The 15,111-nt window shown below is 41.0% G+C and overlaps 2 protein-coding genes across 2 annotated transcripts in view; both read right to left on the bottom strand.

Moving 5' to 3' along the window:
• The window catches only part of rps4x (ribosomal protein S4 X-linked), a 152,603-nt gene that overhangs the window by 7,058 nt on the left and 130,434 nt on the right, over positions 1-15,111 (bottom strand). The window lies entirely within an intron of this gene.
• On the bottom strand, positions 4,052-10,333 carry cited1 (Cbp/p300-interacting transactivator, with Glu/Asp-rich carboxy-terminal domain, 1). Its single transcript, XM_004079957.5, has 2 exons — positions 10,206-10,333; positions 4,052-6,548 (listed from the first exon to the last, which is right to left on the bottom strand). Exon 2 carries the CDS (start codon positions 6,528-6,530, stop codon positions 6,015-6,017), a length of 516 nt encoding a protein of 171 aa, XP_004080005.1. The 5' UTR covers positions 6,531-6,548; positions 10,206-10,333; the 3' UTR covers positions 4,052-6,014.

The raw sequence follows: 15,111 nt of genomic DNA, 5'->3' as shown, positions 1-15,111 counted from the left end.
AAAGAAATCCAGAAAGGAGAAGATTGGCTTCTTGAGAGAAAAGGGTGTTTGCTTTGGCTGTCTGTGTATTGGACACATCAGTAAAGATTGCAAAAGGCGCATCTCGTGTGCTAAATGTGGCTTTAAACATCCAACTCTGCTTCACATTACTTCACATAGGAAAGAGGAGACTCAAGACGTTACAGAAACTGAAAAGAAACCAGAGGTTCAGCAAATGAGAACTTTGGTGTCCAATGGTCTTACTGGGGCTGGTGATCAAGACTGCAAATTACCAATAGTTCCAGTTCAAGTGAAACTCAACAAAGGAAGCAAGATTGTCACAACATATGCTTTTTTGGATCAAGGAAGTACTGCGGTGTTCTGTACCGACAGTTTAATGCACAGACTCAATGTGGAAGGACGGAAAACACACATTCTTCTCAGGACAATGGGTCAAGAGAAAATTGTGGACCGTCATGTTGTCAATGGACTAGAGGTAGCAGCCATTCAAGGAAATGATTTTGTTGCTATTCCTAAAACATACACACAACCAAGCATTGCAGTGCAGAAATGTAATATACCGCTGCAAAAGGATGTGCAAAATTGGCCTTATCTAAAGGACATTTACTTACCACAAATAAATGAAGAGATTGAACTTCTAATAGGCGTCAATGTTCCCAAAGCTTTGGAACCACTGCAAGTGATCCAAAGTGAACATGATGGACCTTTTGCTATAAGAACAATGCTCGGTTGGACAATAAATGGACCGCTGGGAAGTAACTGTGGAAATACAATGGATCAACGACAACCAGAACTGTCAGTAAACAGAGTGTCTGTTGTACAGATGGATGAACTTTGGCAAAAGCAATTCCAAATTGATTTTCCTGAATGCAGTATGGATGAACAGTCTGGATTGTCACAAGAAGACCAACAATTTATGGAGACAGTTTCAAATTCAGTAAACATCATAAATGGACACTATCAGATTGGTTTACCACTGCGAAACAAAAACGTCTGCATGCCTAACAACAAAGATTTAGCTCTGCAGCGTGTAGTTCATTTAAAGAAAAGACTCCAAAGAGACTGTGTTTTCTATACCACCAAAGGTTACGCTGAACAGGTACCAGAGCTGAAGCGTTCTGATGGGAAAATGTGGTATATCCCACATCATGGGGTTTACCACCCAGTTAAGAAAAAGTTGAAGGTTGTTTTTGACTGTGCTGCAACTTTTCAAGGCAGATCTCTTAGCACCCAGAAATTAATGGGTTCTGGGAAAAGTACTACAGACTTTCCCAGACAGAAGAGGATTAGTACGTCAAGTTCGAGTCAAGACAAAGACCAGCTGCTTGGAACGACCAATTACAAAGATGGTTTTACTGCTGGAGGCTGAAAACAAAAAGGAATAGCTTCATGAAGAAGTGAAGATTTCATGGATTTAAGGACTTGTGATCTTTTGAAAGACAGATACGGCTCTTGGAGGCCAATTGACTAACAAACAAAAAAAAAATGTGAAAAAAAAGAACTGAATGAATTTGTATTGTTTATGCTGATTTAAGGTTTCTTTTGTGTGTGTAATTATTTGTCTATTTGCCAAATAATTAGGGGCTGGTGTGTAGGCGCCATTATCATGTTTGTATATAATTCCCTTTTTTGGTCACGTGACTAGTTAAGATCTCATTTAGGCGCACCTGTCACCTGTGTTAGTTTGGTTTGTTGGTTTGACACAGAGAGGGTGCACAGGGCCCAGTATTTTTTGTTGATCGCTTTTACACTTGATTATGTACAATACTTCAAAAGGATCGTACCACATGTGTCATCTGATGCAATAATGAAGTGGAATAAATCACGACACACAAGAAAAGTGGATTTCATGGTCATAGTTTTTGTGGAGCGCGTCGCAAACAGGACCTGTCGCAGCCTCTCTAGCGGCTCATAAGCCCGCAGCCGCTACAAAAGGACAGTACCCAAACATTTCATCTCAGCCTCATAGGGGTAAAATATGAAGAAGACAACGATCAGCAAGAGAAACACATGATCAAAATTTAACCAGATTAAAGATCATTTCTGGAACGTGTGCTACCATCAGGTTTGATCCATAAAGTCTGTCCAACATTTACATGTTTCCTCCTCCAGATATCAACTACAGAATGCGAGTGGGGTAAAACATGAAAGCCATCTTCATCTCCAACAGCTGCATCCACCCTGGACACCAACTGAGACAGACTGATCAAGTCCTAAAAACAATTTCTTGCTATCAAACATGAGACAATGGTGCTCCCTCCATCTTGCACCCTTTGTACCTGCTTTTTTCTTATTTCTAATTTTTTGTTATTTTCATCCTCTACTTGTTTTTATAAATGTTTTTTTTTACCTAACTGTTTTTCACTAAACCTTTATTGCTGATGCAAGGCTGAGCTGTTAGATGGCATTTCGTTCTTGTAGTAAAAGAGAAAACGGATTTATATTCAGAAAATGAAGACCATCATCATCATCACTTTGAGACCGCCCTTCTTCATATTTGCGCATGTGCTACTTCACACACGTTTCCAAGTCCAACCTGCAACATAACCATAAAAAGAGCTTGTTAGTGATGAAAGTCTATGAATTTTGAAAAATGTAGGGTTTAGGAGTAACACAGAAAAAAAAAGGTTGAGGTGGAGTGTTGAGCTTTCCAGGAAAATGGACAGAGTTTTATTTGTTCATGGAGCTGAATGCAAAACTCGCATGCTTGATGTGTCATCAGCAGGTTGCAGTGCTCAAAGAATACAACATTCAGCATCACTATGAGACTCACTATATAGAAAAGCTTCACCATTTGGAGTTTAGAAAAGAGAAGATTTAGCAACTATTAGCTGGACTGAAAAAACAACCGTCTGTATTTACTGCAGCTGTGACGTCACTGATGGAGCAGTGACAGCTGTCTTATTGCAGACAAGTTGGAGCAAACATCCAAACCATTTACGGATGGTGAACTTATGTAAAAATGCTAAAGGCTGCAGAAGTCTTGTGCCTAAAAAGCAGTCTACCTTTGCCAACATAAGTCTGTCAAGGATTACAACTGCAGATCCAACATTTCTGAGGAGACTTGGACGCCAAATGAAGGAATCCAGTCATTTATTGCATTTTTGGTCGCTGTTGATGAAAGTACCAACATTACAGATAAATACAACTTTGCATATTTATAAGAAGTGTTATACAGTACAGACCATCACAGCAGAGTTTCTTGAGATGATGGACACAACAACAGCTGATGACAGAGTCAGCTCTCTATTTACAGCGCCAGACTATGTTAGAGTGAACTGGTCACGTGATGTCAGTCTGGTCACTGATGGCGCCCATTAAAGGTCAGAAAGAAGGCAGGTGATGCTACAAAATTCAGGCAACCACCCAGGAAAAGATTCTTGGACATTTTTTTGTGTTTTGCACACTTGAATGACAGTAAATATGTTTCTGCACAGGATCTGAATCCTGATATTGATGGACGGGTGAAGTTTCAGGAGAGAAAGGGAGGTTATCTCCAAATTTTTAAGTTCACAAATGTTTGCAAGTTTAATTTAGTGTAATTTTTAATGTTTTGGACATTTACATTTTAGGCAGGATGTTTCATTTTTTCTTCGTAGCCCCTCTTTAGTTTTTATCGGGATAGCTTCAGTGTCAGATGTAAAATATTCAATCTGTATAAAATTGAAGACAACAATTTTTTTAAAGTGAAATGCATTTTATTTTAAATCCATTGGCTTCTGTGAATAATTGTGTAATAAGTGATTAGGTTACTATCTTGATTAGGGCATTTTTTCCAACTGAGAAAAACAAAACAAAAACAAAGCTGTTATTTTGCTTTTATGTTAATAGTCCGGACCACTTGAGATCAGATGGGTTGAATGTGGCCCCCGAACCAAAATGAGTTTGACACCCCGGCTATATCATGTCTCAAACCAACACAACAAAACACATTCTGGCAATGTACTTACCCGTTTCATCCAGCAGAGAGCAGCATAATTACAAAAGCTGACTCAGCATTTGAACTGCTGACATTGAACACTGAAGCAAACATGAGCAGCAGGACAAACCAGGCGGTTACAGCTTTCCCTTTATTACTTCTGAAGAGAAGAAAGAGAAGACTTTCTTCTACTAAGAGGTTATTTCCAAATAAGTTCCAAAGAATTGAACATTATGTGTGGGAAAAAAGTGAGAAGTTCAGTTACAGCATCTTCAGGACAGTGCAAATTTGTTCATCTTGGCAGGGGGGGCATTTTTCCAGGAATCCGATGGGACACCCTGAAGCTGCTTCATGCACTCGTCTGTAAGACAGCCGCTGAGATGAATGGTGAGGCTACTCTGGGCAGTGGGCCAACCACTGGTTTACACAGTGAGATTTTTATCACAAAAAATCACATTTACACAGACAGAGGAAGCATCTTTATCTTTCCTTCAGAAGGAGGATCTGTCCTTCACTGGGTATTCATGGAGTTCTGGCTCTCCGGCTTAACATGAGAGAACAAGTTCATGCACCAACATGCATGAGTGTGCACGACAGCATGCACTGAGCTGAAACTGAGCTGTCGGTGTCTGACCCAGAAGCAGGTCTGCAGACAGCCTTCATCCTTAAGGGAGCTTCACCTGAGTATGCAGGTAGTTGACAGGTGCTTGTTCCATAGCACCTCTGGCCTTCTTGTCGTAAAACCATCTGTATTTGTGTGTGTGTGTGTGTGTGTGAGGGGGGGTGTCCATCAATGACGGACAAATCAAAAGTCTTCACTGATGAAACAAACTGGCAGTGTGTGCTGTCATCTGTTTTGTCTCAAGCCATTCCCTCTCACTGATCTATGGATGGTTCAGCGAGTTGAGGGGGGGGGGCACTCTGTGACTCCTCAGCAAATATGCCAGTTCAGAGTTTGGCTAATATTTGTCAAGTGAAGTGGAGCTTGGTTCCACTTGAACTGAGACCCTGAGGCCAGGAGACTCGACCAGCCTGTGTCCCCCCCCCTCAGGACCTCTCCACCAGTCACCAGTCTGGGTGGTGTCTCCCCCCTGACCTTCACCCCTCCTGATCCTGGTTCTTGATCTGATCCAACCAAAGGAAACTTCCAAACAAAGCTAGAACCATTTTACACACATACAACCATGTTTCTGCCTGCTGATGCTTCTGCAGCTTCTTCAAAGTGGAAAGCATCAGCTCCCAGTTTTCACTTCAAAAGGTTGAACCTTCAAACATCACAACGTTCTCCTCTCTACCTACCTCCTCTCTATCATGCTCTGCCCTCATTGGTGTGGGTCTGACCCTTACCTCTCTCAGCTGGTGTTCCACAGGGTTCTGTTTCTAACCCCTTCTCTTCTCTGTCTATACCACATCTTTAAATGCTAGAAGACACAACTCTTCTCATCTTTTCCTCCAAATGACAGAAACAGTCATCTTTATCTCTGCTAGATGAAAGAAAATATCTTCCTCCTGCAGAAGTTTGAGGATCATCATTATTGTAGACCAAATTAACTTTACGTTTGGGATTCTTGCATTGATCTTCTATCTGGACCACCAGCGGAAGAGTCAGTTTTCTGTCGATGATCCAGAATGATGTCTGTGTCCAATGTGGATACAGTTTTCTGAAGACGCTTTACTGTAAATCATCACTTCTATTTTCATGTTCCAACAGAGAACAGAATTCAACAGGGTTTTTGGTGCTTTAACCCTTGTGCTATCTTAGATGACCCCACCCTTACATTGACGTGTTCTCCCTACCATGACAAAGGTGGATAAAGGTGGAAAGATTTCATGTAATCCATGGACACCAGTGAGGATCACAAATCATTGAAGAAAAAAGGTTCAACACACTGTCTAGTGGGTCTAGATGACCCAACTCCCATTGTTCCCAAGTGCCTAGGATAGCACAAGGGTTACAAGCGGTATCCCTGTGTCTCCATGAGCTATTTTTAACATCTTTCCAGGGTTTTTTGGAAGTGATGACTCAGCAAACTCAGGGTGGGGGGTTCCCCATGTCTTTTTTCAGTCCCTTCATCCGTGTTTTCTCTTTTGCAGGTCAGCATCCAGCCGGCACATCGCACATGAAATCAAACTCGTTCTGTCCCAGCCAGAGTTCAGGGAGCTCGTTGGCTCGGTCCAGACCCAGTTCCACCACCAGGGACATGAGGACCTCCTCGTCCACCAAGTCAAAGTCAATCATGCTTCCTGCTCCAGAGTCTTGGCCCCCAATGCCTGCAGACAGTCCCAGGAGCTGGTTCCCTGTGCCAGACTGTGGGCCCTCAAAGGCCTTCTGAGCTCCAGGAAGCCCGGGCAGGTTCTGGTAGTGGGAGTTGAGCTTCTGCAGCTGCATGGTGGCGATGAGATGTGGACCTGTCTGCAAGGAGATGGGCTGCAGTTTGGAGAATGGTGCAGACAACAGGGATGCCCCAGGTGTTGAGGTGGGGCCAGCTGATGGGGAGAGGGGCACGGTGGAGGCTTTGGAGGAAGGATAGTGCAGGAAGGAGGTCAAAGGGCAGGAGCGGAGGTCTTTCATTTCAATGGGGACCTTTCCAGTGACCAGGAGGAATGTCATCACCAGTAAAACCAGAACCTGCAAGCAGAAAAATGCCATCAAACTGGGGCAGGAGCAGGCAAAAATATTGGTTAAGTAACTGTCTTAGATCTTGCTGACATCACAGGATGGGAAACCAATAAAAGGTTTTAATGAATCAAACCATGGCACTGTAATGCTGTAAAAATCACAGAGAGCTTAGCTTAATTACACACAATCAGGACATTTTTAGTTTATAAAAGTTTGTTTTTTTATTAACCACATACTGTTAACTGGCAATCACACCTTCCCATCTTAGGGTGTATTCTTGGATGGTTTCATTTTTTTCCTGCCTTGGCTCTTCAGGAAGCAACCGTGTGGCTAAGGGTGCAGCCGACCTAAATACTTAAGGCAGTAGGTCATATCACACTCTGTCAAAATCTATTCATGTTCAGATATTGTTGGGTTTGCTCCCAAACACTCCTATTCAAAAAGTTCCTGCTCAACATGTTAAGAAATTAATGTTTTTCTTCACTGTCTGTTTTTGAAAGCTTTTGTTTCACACAAAACAGGAATATTGCATGCATTAGGATGGTAATTATATATATATATATATATATATATATATATATATATATATATATATATATATATATATATATATATATATATATATATATATATATATATATATCTCTATCAAGAGGAATAGAGCTGGAGATGCCTGGCCTAAACAATCTCTCCATAAAAACTATGAAGGATTGAAGACAGAGAGCATTCCCGTAGAATTCCAAAATACTCTGGGAAAAATGTTTCATATTTAGGTTCCTAATACATTTGTTTGGTCCTATTTTCAACAGACTGATCTTTAATCTGCTTTGATTCATAAACAACAATAATAGTCATTATTAAACCTTTAACGGAATGTATACAACTTTAGTTTATTTGTCTCTTTTATTACTTTGTTTATTTAACAGGGACAGTGCACATTAAAAGCATCACTGCAATGCGCCAGAATTAGCCCAAAGGCTATTTTTCATCCGTAGTCCCCGGACAGGTGTTAAAAATTTTCAACCTAAAAACCTAAAAACATCAATACATTAATTAAAAATATACATTTACAATTAAATTATCATCTAAAATACATATACTAATAAAAACATGCACATAGAGAAAAACATAGAAAACAAGTATAAAAAACACAAAGGTGAAAGAGGGGAGGAGGAAGGGCAGGTGTTAATCCAGTTCAATGTGAACATGTTTGCTGTGATATGAGCCAGTGTTTTAGGTTCTTTTTAAACAGAGTGTATGTGGTGATGTGTCTTATGATGTGAGGGACGGAGTTCCATTCTTGTGCTGCTGTTACAGAGAAGGCGCTTTGGCTGAAGGCACTTCTCCTCAGAGGAACTATACAGTCTTGTTGACCCGACCCTCGAGTCACTCTTTGGGATGATCTTATTTTAACAAACTGACTGAGTGGAGGGGATGATAGACCGTAAATGATTTTATAGAATAGGCATAGTTTTGTATACTTAATGAAATTCTCCCAGCTTAACAGTTTGTGTTTTTGTAAAATGTCACAGTGATGATGTCTTATTGGTTTTCTATCCAGTACTTTAATTGTTTGTTTGTAAAGTGACTCCAGAGGTTTTAATGCTGATTTGTTTGCCTGTGACCATGTAGTGAGACAGTATGTCATGTGGGATAAAATCATTGCATGCATGAACATTGTGGCAGCTTGCAGTGACAAATTTGCCCTAATAAATCTAAAATTGGACAGGTTATACCTCACACGGTTACAAACTTTTTGAATTTGTGATTTAAAATTGAATGTTGTATCAATTAAAATCCCAAGGTATTCAAACTTTTCAACAATGTCTATTTTCTTTCCTGCCACAAAAACATCAGCCAGAATATTTTTTAGTTTATATTCTACCGATAAAAGAAGAATGTAAGTAACTTAAGGGTAATACAGAAGTCATGTAACACATTACAACTCTGAGATATCTTAATGTTAACGATTACTTTGGACTAACAAACACTAGCCTGCAATGCATTCTATTCGGTGCAATGCATGCTTGATAATAAAGCGATTATATTGATCTTAGAAAATTTTATTTGGATTGAGGTACAGTAGGTTTGTTTTACAACAACATAAAAATGACCAAGTCCATCACAGCGATCAACACACATGTGATGCAGCAAAAAAGGATCAGTCCATCATTCCAGTCCAATGTGTGGAAATACTTTGAATTTTGCAAAGACATGTGACCACACAGTGTGGTAGAATGTTCTGATAATGTTCTGTTTGTATTATTTTCATGTGGAAAAACAACAGTGGGCTGAACGGAAACTAAAATGTGAATGGCTTTGACATTAATTCTTGTTTACCTGTTTGTACACATTTATTTTACACTGAAATAATAATAATAATAAAATGATGGATGGATTTATCTGCGCTTTTCCAGACTTGATTATCTTGCAAGAAATCCAAGGAATCTATAGAAAACTTCACCTGCACTGTTCAGTACCCAGGTAACCTCTGAGTCACACTGGTTGAGGTTTTGGATAAAGGTTGATTTAGGTCAGTGAAATCAGATCGTTCAGTTTGAACGATCCGGTTATGAATGGTATCGCCAACAACAAATTATTATACAGGATGAATCCAATCCTTGTTAAAATGAATCCATATTGAAGTGTGTTCTTACATTCGAAAACTGTGCTCTTGATAAAGACAGGCAACTCGTCTTACATAAATTAACACTCTTTTACGCACAGTAGAATATACTTGGTAAAAACTATTTTCCACCTGATTAAAAAGCTGCTCAATAGAGCAACGGTGAAAGGAAATCTAATATCTGTTTTATTGAAGACTAAAATATTTTATTAATCATTCACGAATCCACAGAATTATCCGGGAGCAGCTCAGTTGCCATGCGTAATGGCGCATTCTGGTGGCTCCGCTTTTCCCTTTACATAATGCTGAAAACAAACACGCAGTTAAGGACTTTTGTTGGTTCGGTCTTGCGTTGCTGAGGGAGAGGGTGCAGTCTTAATGTTTGATGACAAAAACGTTCAGCTCCATCAGCTTTCCCCCTCACTCACTCAGAACTGGAAACGCACGCCGCACTGCGCGCCTGCAATGTAGTTATGAGGGATCTGTTCACCGATTTTGTTCAAAGGCGAAACGGAAATCAAATATCAGACTGAAATCAGAAATGTAACTGTGTTCAAAATGACTCTTTACATAGAAGTGTGACGAAACAATGTACAGTCCTCCCCGCTCACCGACCGTGAGGGTCAGTAGAGTTAGTTACGCAGTGATGTTTTTTCCTGTTTTCAGATAACCTGATGTCCGTGTTCCCCCCACCTCATTACTCTGGAAATATTTAGTAATGTCCGCACGGGGGCTTCACTGCCCTCCAGGAGTTTTTTTTTAAACCATTGTAAAAAAAAATCCCTAAAGGTTCGAAAGCTTGAACAGCCAGTCTCCACAGAAGTCTTGGACCAGATTCTTCTATTTGTCCCACAGTTCTCTAGTTTAAATCCCTCAGAAGGTCACAGCAGAACCTCCTGACAGCTGATGAAAGTTCACTTTAGAAAACTCTTGGATTCCCGCGCGCACATGCACACATTTAAGTCTTTAAACGTTACAAGCCGGCTTTTCCTAAACTCGTCTTGAAATTAAGCGGCTCACTCACGCGCAGGAAGACTCACCTGTCGGCGCAGTCAGAGTCCGGAGCGCTTGCGCGCACAAACAAACGCAAACGACTTTTGAGGTGACTGAAGAAACGCGGAGCTCTCACTTCAACTAAAACCGCTGTGAGTCTGCAAACCGTGAAGCGGATTTCACTGGATCTGGAATTCTGACGTGACCACGCCCCCCCGGTCTGAGTGGAGATGCTGCAGCTGGATGTGTTTTGGGTTCTGACAGCCTATATGATCCAGAACCCCTCTTCAGTTGCACTGAAGCTGACTTAGGAGGTCTCATCATAAACAGCAGATCATCCCTCCTTTGGTGTTATCAGCCCCGGTGTGGATCTTGGCTGCAACATCCATCCCCAGCTTGCTTTTTTCTGCTCAGTTCTGAAACAGAAGCATAATTAAGATCCTGTGGATGTGTGGTGCACATGTAGAGCAGGGATTAACAACAAGTAGAGCCCCCACCACAACAGCTGGTCCAGAAGCACCATGCTCTCTCAAGCAGACATCGGGTCGGGTTCTGAAAAGTCCTGTTCCAGAGAAGGTCTGTAATGATTCAAGTCCTTTAGGAGCTTCAACGATGATGTTCATTCTTGGGGAGTAAAATCAGGAATTACGTACAGTGTTGATCCCCAGGATTATTGGCATGATGAGATCGCAACAAAGAAACAAACAATGCTGGGTTGACACCAAAATTCCGATCAGAGTCTTTGTTAAAGTAATAAGGTGATGGGTCCAGCAGACTGATCAGATGGATTGTTTAGTGAAGTCAATCCAGTTGGCTTTGTGGAAGATCCATAGATTAATGGGCAACTTTTTCCCAACGTTAGCTATTTTCAAAAACACTATTGTATTTGGGGATGGTGTCTGTAAATAATGTGGTGATGTTTGTTTTGTGTAGGAGCATAAAACGTAGATTTTTACTCTTTAATTCCTCCAGAGAAGTCCGTGTGGGGGCTGTCTTTAATTTCCCCGTTGGGAACACCAGTAATCAGCGTTAGTGGGAACCAATCTTGAATTCATGTAGGGACCCCAGTCCTTGAGGACTTGCATTGGCCACACAAAACCTAAAGCTACATTCACACCGCCCTTGGCAACCAATTTCAAGGGCCTACTTCCAATGAAAAGTCTATGTAAACGTGCATGAATACATGTTCTGGGCTTCAGTGTTCAAAACTCTCATGTTCACAAGAAGCTAAGGAAGTTTTTGAGTCTGTTTTCAGGTTCTAAATACAAAACATGTGGCCATTTAATGTCTGTTAAAATTTAAAACAGTTGACCAATCACGGACTCGGATTTGGTAGTGACGTGTGGGTAGCGTCTGTTTTAATTCAAGGAAGTGCCAATGGTTTGAAAATTGATAATGGTGGAAAAATGATTAATTGTGCTTTGTGCCCGGCCAAAATTCAATGACACCAAGTCTTTCAATTATTGGAATAGAGCTGTAAAAGAAAAAGCCTGGAGAAAGATTTGCACACTTTGACATTTCGCACCAAGCCTCTTCCAACTGTGCAAACACTGGCGCCAAGCTATAACCCCCATGAGCAAAGCGGGGTTCAGGGCCCTGCCCAAGGACACTTTGAAAGGAACTAAACCTGCAATCTTCCAAATTAAGAAGAGGTTGACTGCTCTACCTCTGCACCATGGGCATTCTCGAAAGTAAAGACAACAGCTGTGTTGAATTATAAGTTTGTTAGCTAATTGACTAAATTGTCAGATTAGCGGAGGCATGTTCGCTTTGCTAGCAAATACAGACGTAGCGTTGCCAGTCTAATAATATCTGCTTCTCAGCAACAGTCAGACCAGCTTTATAGGTGAGGATAGTGAGATCTTTCACTTGCACTGAAGAGGCCCCACGCCTATGTTAAGGTGCATTTCAATCTTAGTCAGGCTGCCTGGCATTTTCAGCCGGTCTGATTGTCTCATAGAAAAAATTTGCTTTGGTAGAAGTAATGTTCAGCAGTCTCTTTGGTCCATTGAGTTTTTTCATGCTGTATAGAGACCACAAACATCCACAAGTCTCATGTTTACAGCCTCTGGCCAGTACCGGGTGACCCCCCCCCCCATACCCCCTTTATGAGGTAGAATTTCAATCGCTTCTCCTCTTCTGGGCTCATAAACGATGTAATGACTTTCATTTGTTTCGGCTGTGTGGAGCCTAAATCGCCACGGCGACCGCTGCCGTGTTCATAAAGATCACAGGGACTCTGATGTGCACACGCACATGCACACCTGTTCAGCACATGCCAGGTTTGACTGGTGACGCCGACATTTGGCATTCATTTGGAAAAAAAACACTGATAAACGATGCAGCCGAAGTTTGTGGCTCCTCTGTCATAAATCACAGCCGACGCTGAGAACAGGGATGTGGTTTCCACCATGTCTAACCCGACAAACGCACCCAGTGAAGCTTCAGTGCTTTGGTTTGTTTGGCTGTTGAGGTCCGCTGCGATGAGAACAGAATCCTGTCTGTAATGTTTGTTAATGTTATTTTGTTGTGACGTCAGGTCAGATCTCTGACCAAACGATGTCTTTCTTTCATAGTCTGAAGCTTTGAGTGTATGAAGAATAAACAAAAGGAGGGGAGAAGACCGGATCTATGCACTTTGGTTCGGGTCAAAATATGGATTTTTATCCTATAGAAAATTAGCATTCGTTCATCTTCTTCTGTTTTGTCCCTTTCGGGGTCACGGGGCTGCGGGAACCTATCCCGGCCACTTGTGGGCGAAGCCAGGAGACGCCCTGGACAGGTCACCAGTCTGTTGCAGGGCCACATATCACACATACTGTATATTCACCCATGGATAATTTAGAGTTGCCAATTAACGTTTGAAGCATGTTTTTGGACAGTGGGAGGAAGCAGGAGACCCCAGAGAGAACCCACGCATGAAAATCCACACAGAAAGGTCCCCATTGATGTTCTGTTTCAAGTCCCCCAGCCAGGACTTGAACCAGTGGCCTTCTGAAGCAAGAGTGCTAACCACTGTGCCACCGTGCAGCCAAAATTTGCAAGTGGACATAAATTCTGTGAAAAGAGAATGCTGCAGTTGGTTACCCATCCCTCTGCATCTGCAAAAATAAATTCTTCCAAACCAAATGAAGATTTTTTTTTTTAAACAAAAGTATCAGTGTTGTCATAGCCACCACCAACAACTAGCAGAAGGTCATATAGGTCACAGGTCTGTGATGGAGGGTCCAGGACAGGTTCATCACTGTCAACATTTAAATGATACAGTTGGACCCAGGGCCGACTCTGGACGTAACTGCAGCTTCCTCTGTACCACACACTACAGCAGAGACTTTTTTCTCTCAGTGCTGAACTTAAAATGTTCGTCTTTGCACATGTTCTTGGTTTGTTAAAGACACCCCCCGCAATGTTTTTTTTAACATGTTCTTGTTGCAATTTTAGTCAAAATTACATTTCTGAGTATTTTTTTGATTCAAATCATGGTGAATCGGGAGCAAACAGAAAAAAATGCATTTGGAAAAAGTTTTTTAGCGGCAGGTTGGAAGCTCTTTATGCATCATAACGGAGCGGCTAGATCCTCGTATTCCTCGTCTGTGCTGGCATTTGGCTCAAAACTCTACAGCTGGATAGCTCCGATCAATGAGTTCTATCGCTAGAGGAGACATCACGTGATTCCTCATGTGAGGAGAGCACCGCCATCTTGGTGAGGTCAAGTCAATGCTGCAGTGCATGCATGTGAACACATTTTTTGACCAAATGCCAGTTCATTGTGCGTGTTTCAACTGCCAAAGTCGAAGAAATTAGTCCACGAAGGAGGAACGCATAACATTTCACAGGTAGGTACTATAGTTTTTTTTCTTTTAAAGCTGCAGATATGTGTACTATTTATTAATAGTACACATGTTGACATGCATGATGCTGCAGGGCTATTATCAACATGCTGCATGACGGACGTATAATTTTCTGTTGGCATAAATGTAAACTTCATTGTGTTAAACCTGTATACAGTATAATAATACTAGGCTATTATAGTAATATAGATTTATACATCTCTGACTCAGTGACTGAACTTTTCTTGGAGGTTTCCAATGGACTCAGACTTAAGGAAAAAGTGGGCCTTAGCAATAAAAAGAGCATTACTGTGGTACCAACTAGCAATGCAGTCTAGCTGTTCAAAACATTTTGTGGAACCAGATTTTGACAAGAATGTCCAGACTGTTCGCTTGAAACCCGACACCATAGCATCTGTGTTACACATGAATCAGTAGTGTAAATCTATTGTTTTTCGTTGTTTTTTTTAGGGTAAATCTATTGTTAACTTTTGTACTTTTTGTTGACTCATTTTGATTGATTTATTTGTTATTATTAATTGATTTATTTATTTGTTATTATTAATTGACTTATTTATTTATTATTACTGACTTACTATTGATTTATTATTAATATTATTATAATTATTGACTTATTGGGCTTTTCTAAATAATAAAAATAACATGTGAAAGAGGTGTAAAACTTCTAAATGTTTAGAAATTATTTTTTAAAATTCTTTGTAATAATTTTTTATTTGTAAGAAGTCCTGCAACTATGAATTTTTTATTAAAGTTTGAGCTTTTAAGTCTGTTTAACAACAGCAAATGATGTGTGTGTGTGTATATATAAGTTATATAAAAGCTATTGAGATGCCACTAAAGGCTATAGAAAGCATTGTCTGATGTGGGCGCCGCCGACCTCACCAAGATGGCGTCGCGCTCCGCCACCGTTGGCCAGGCTTCCCAAGCGGGCGTGTCTCCTCTAGCGATAGAACTTATTGGCTCCGGTCTTGCTTGCCATTTTTGTTGCACTGGTAATGTTAGGTAGGGGTTCTGAGGGGCTGTAAGCTAGTGACAGAGAGTGTAGACAACGGGATGATAGGAAATGAGGGCAGGCTTCCTTCACGCCAAAACAACAGAATAA

Source organism: Oryzias latipes, chromosome 18 (assembly GCF_053564925.1).
Source record: "Oryzias latipes strain Hd-rR chromosome 18, Olatipes_Hd-rR_3.1".
NCBI classification, from domain to species: Eukaryota; Metazoa; Chordata; class Actinopteri; order Beloniformes; family Adrianichthyidae; genus Oryzias; species Oryzias latipes.
This window is presented reverse-complemented; position numbering and strand designations above follow the sequence as displayed.

What these genes read in the sequence shown, in the direction of transcription:
- cited1 (XM_004079957.5), bottom strand. Translation starts at nt 6,530, where the DNA reads ATGACATTCCTCCTGGTCACTGGAAAGGTCCCCATTGAAATGAAAGAC.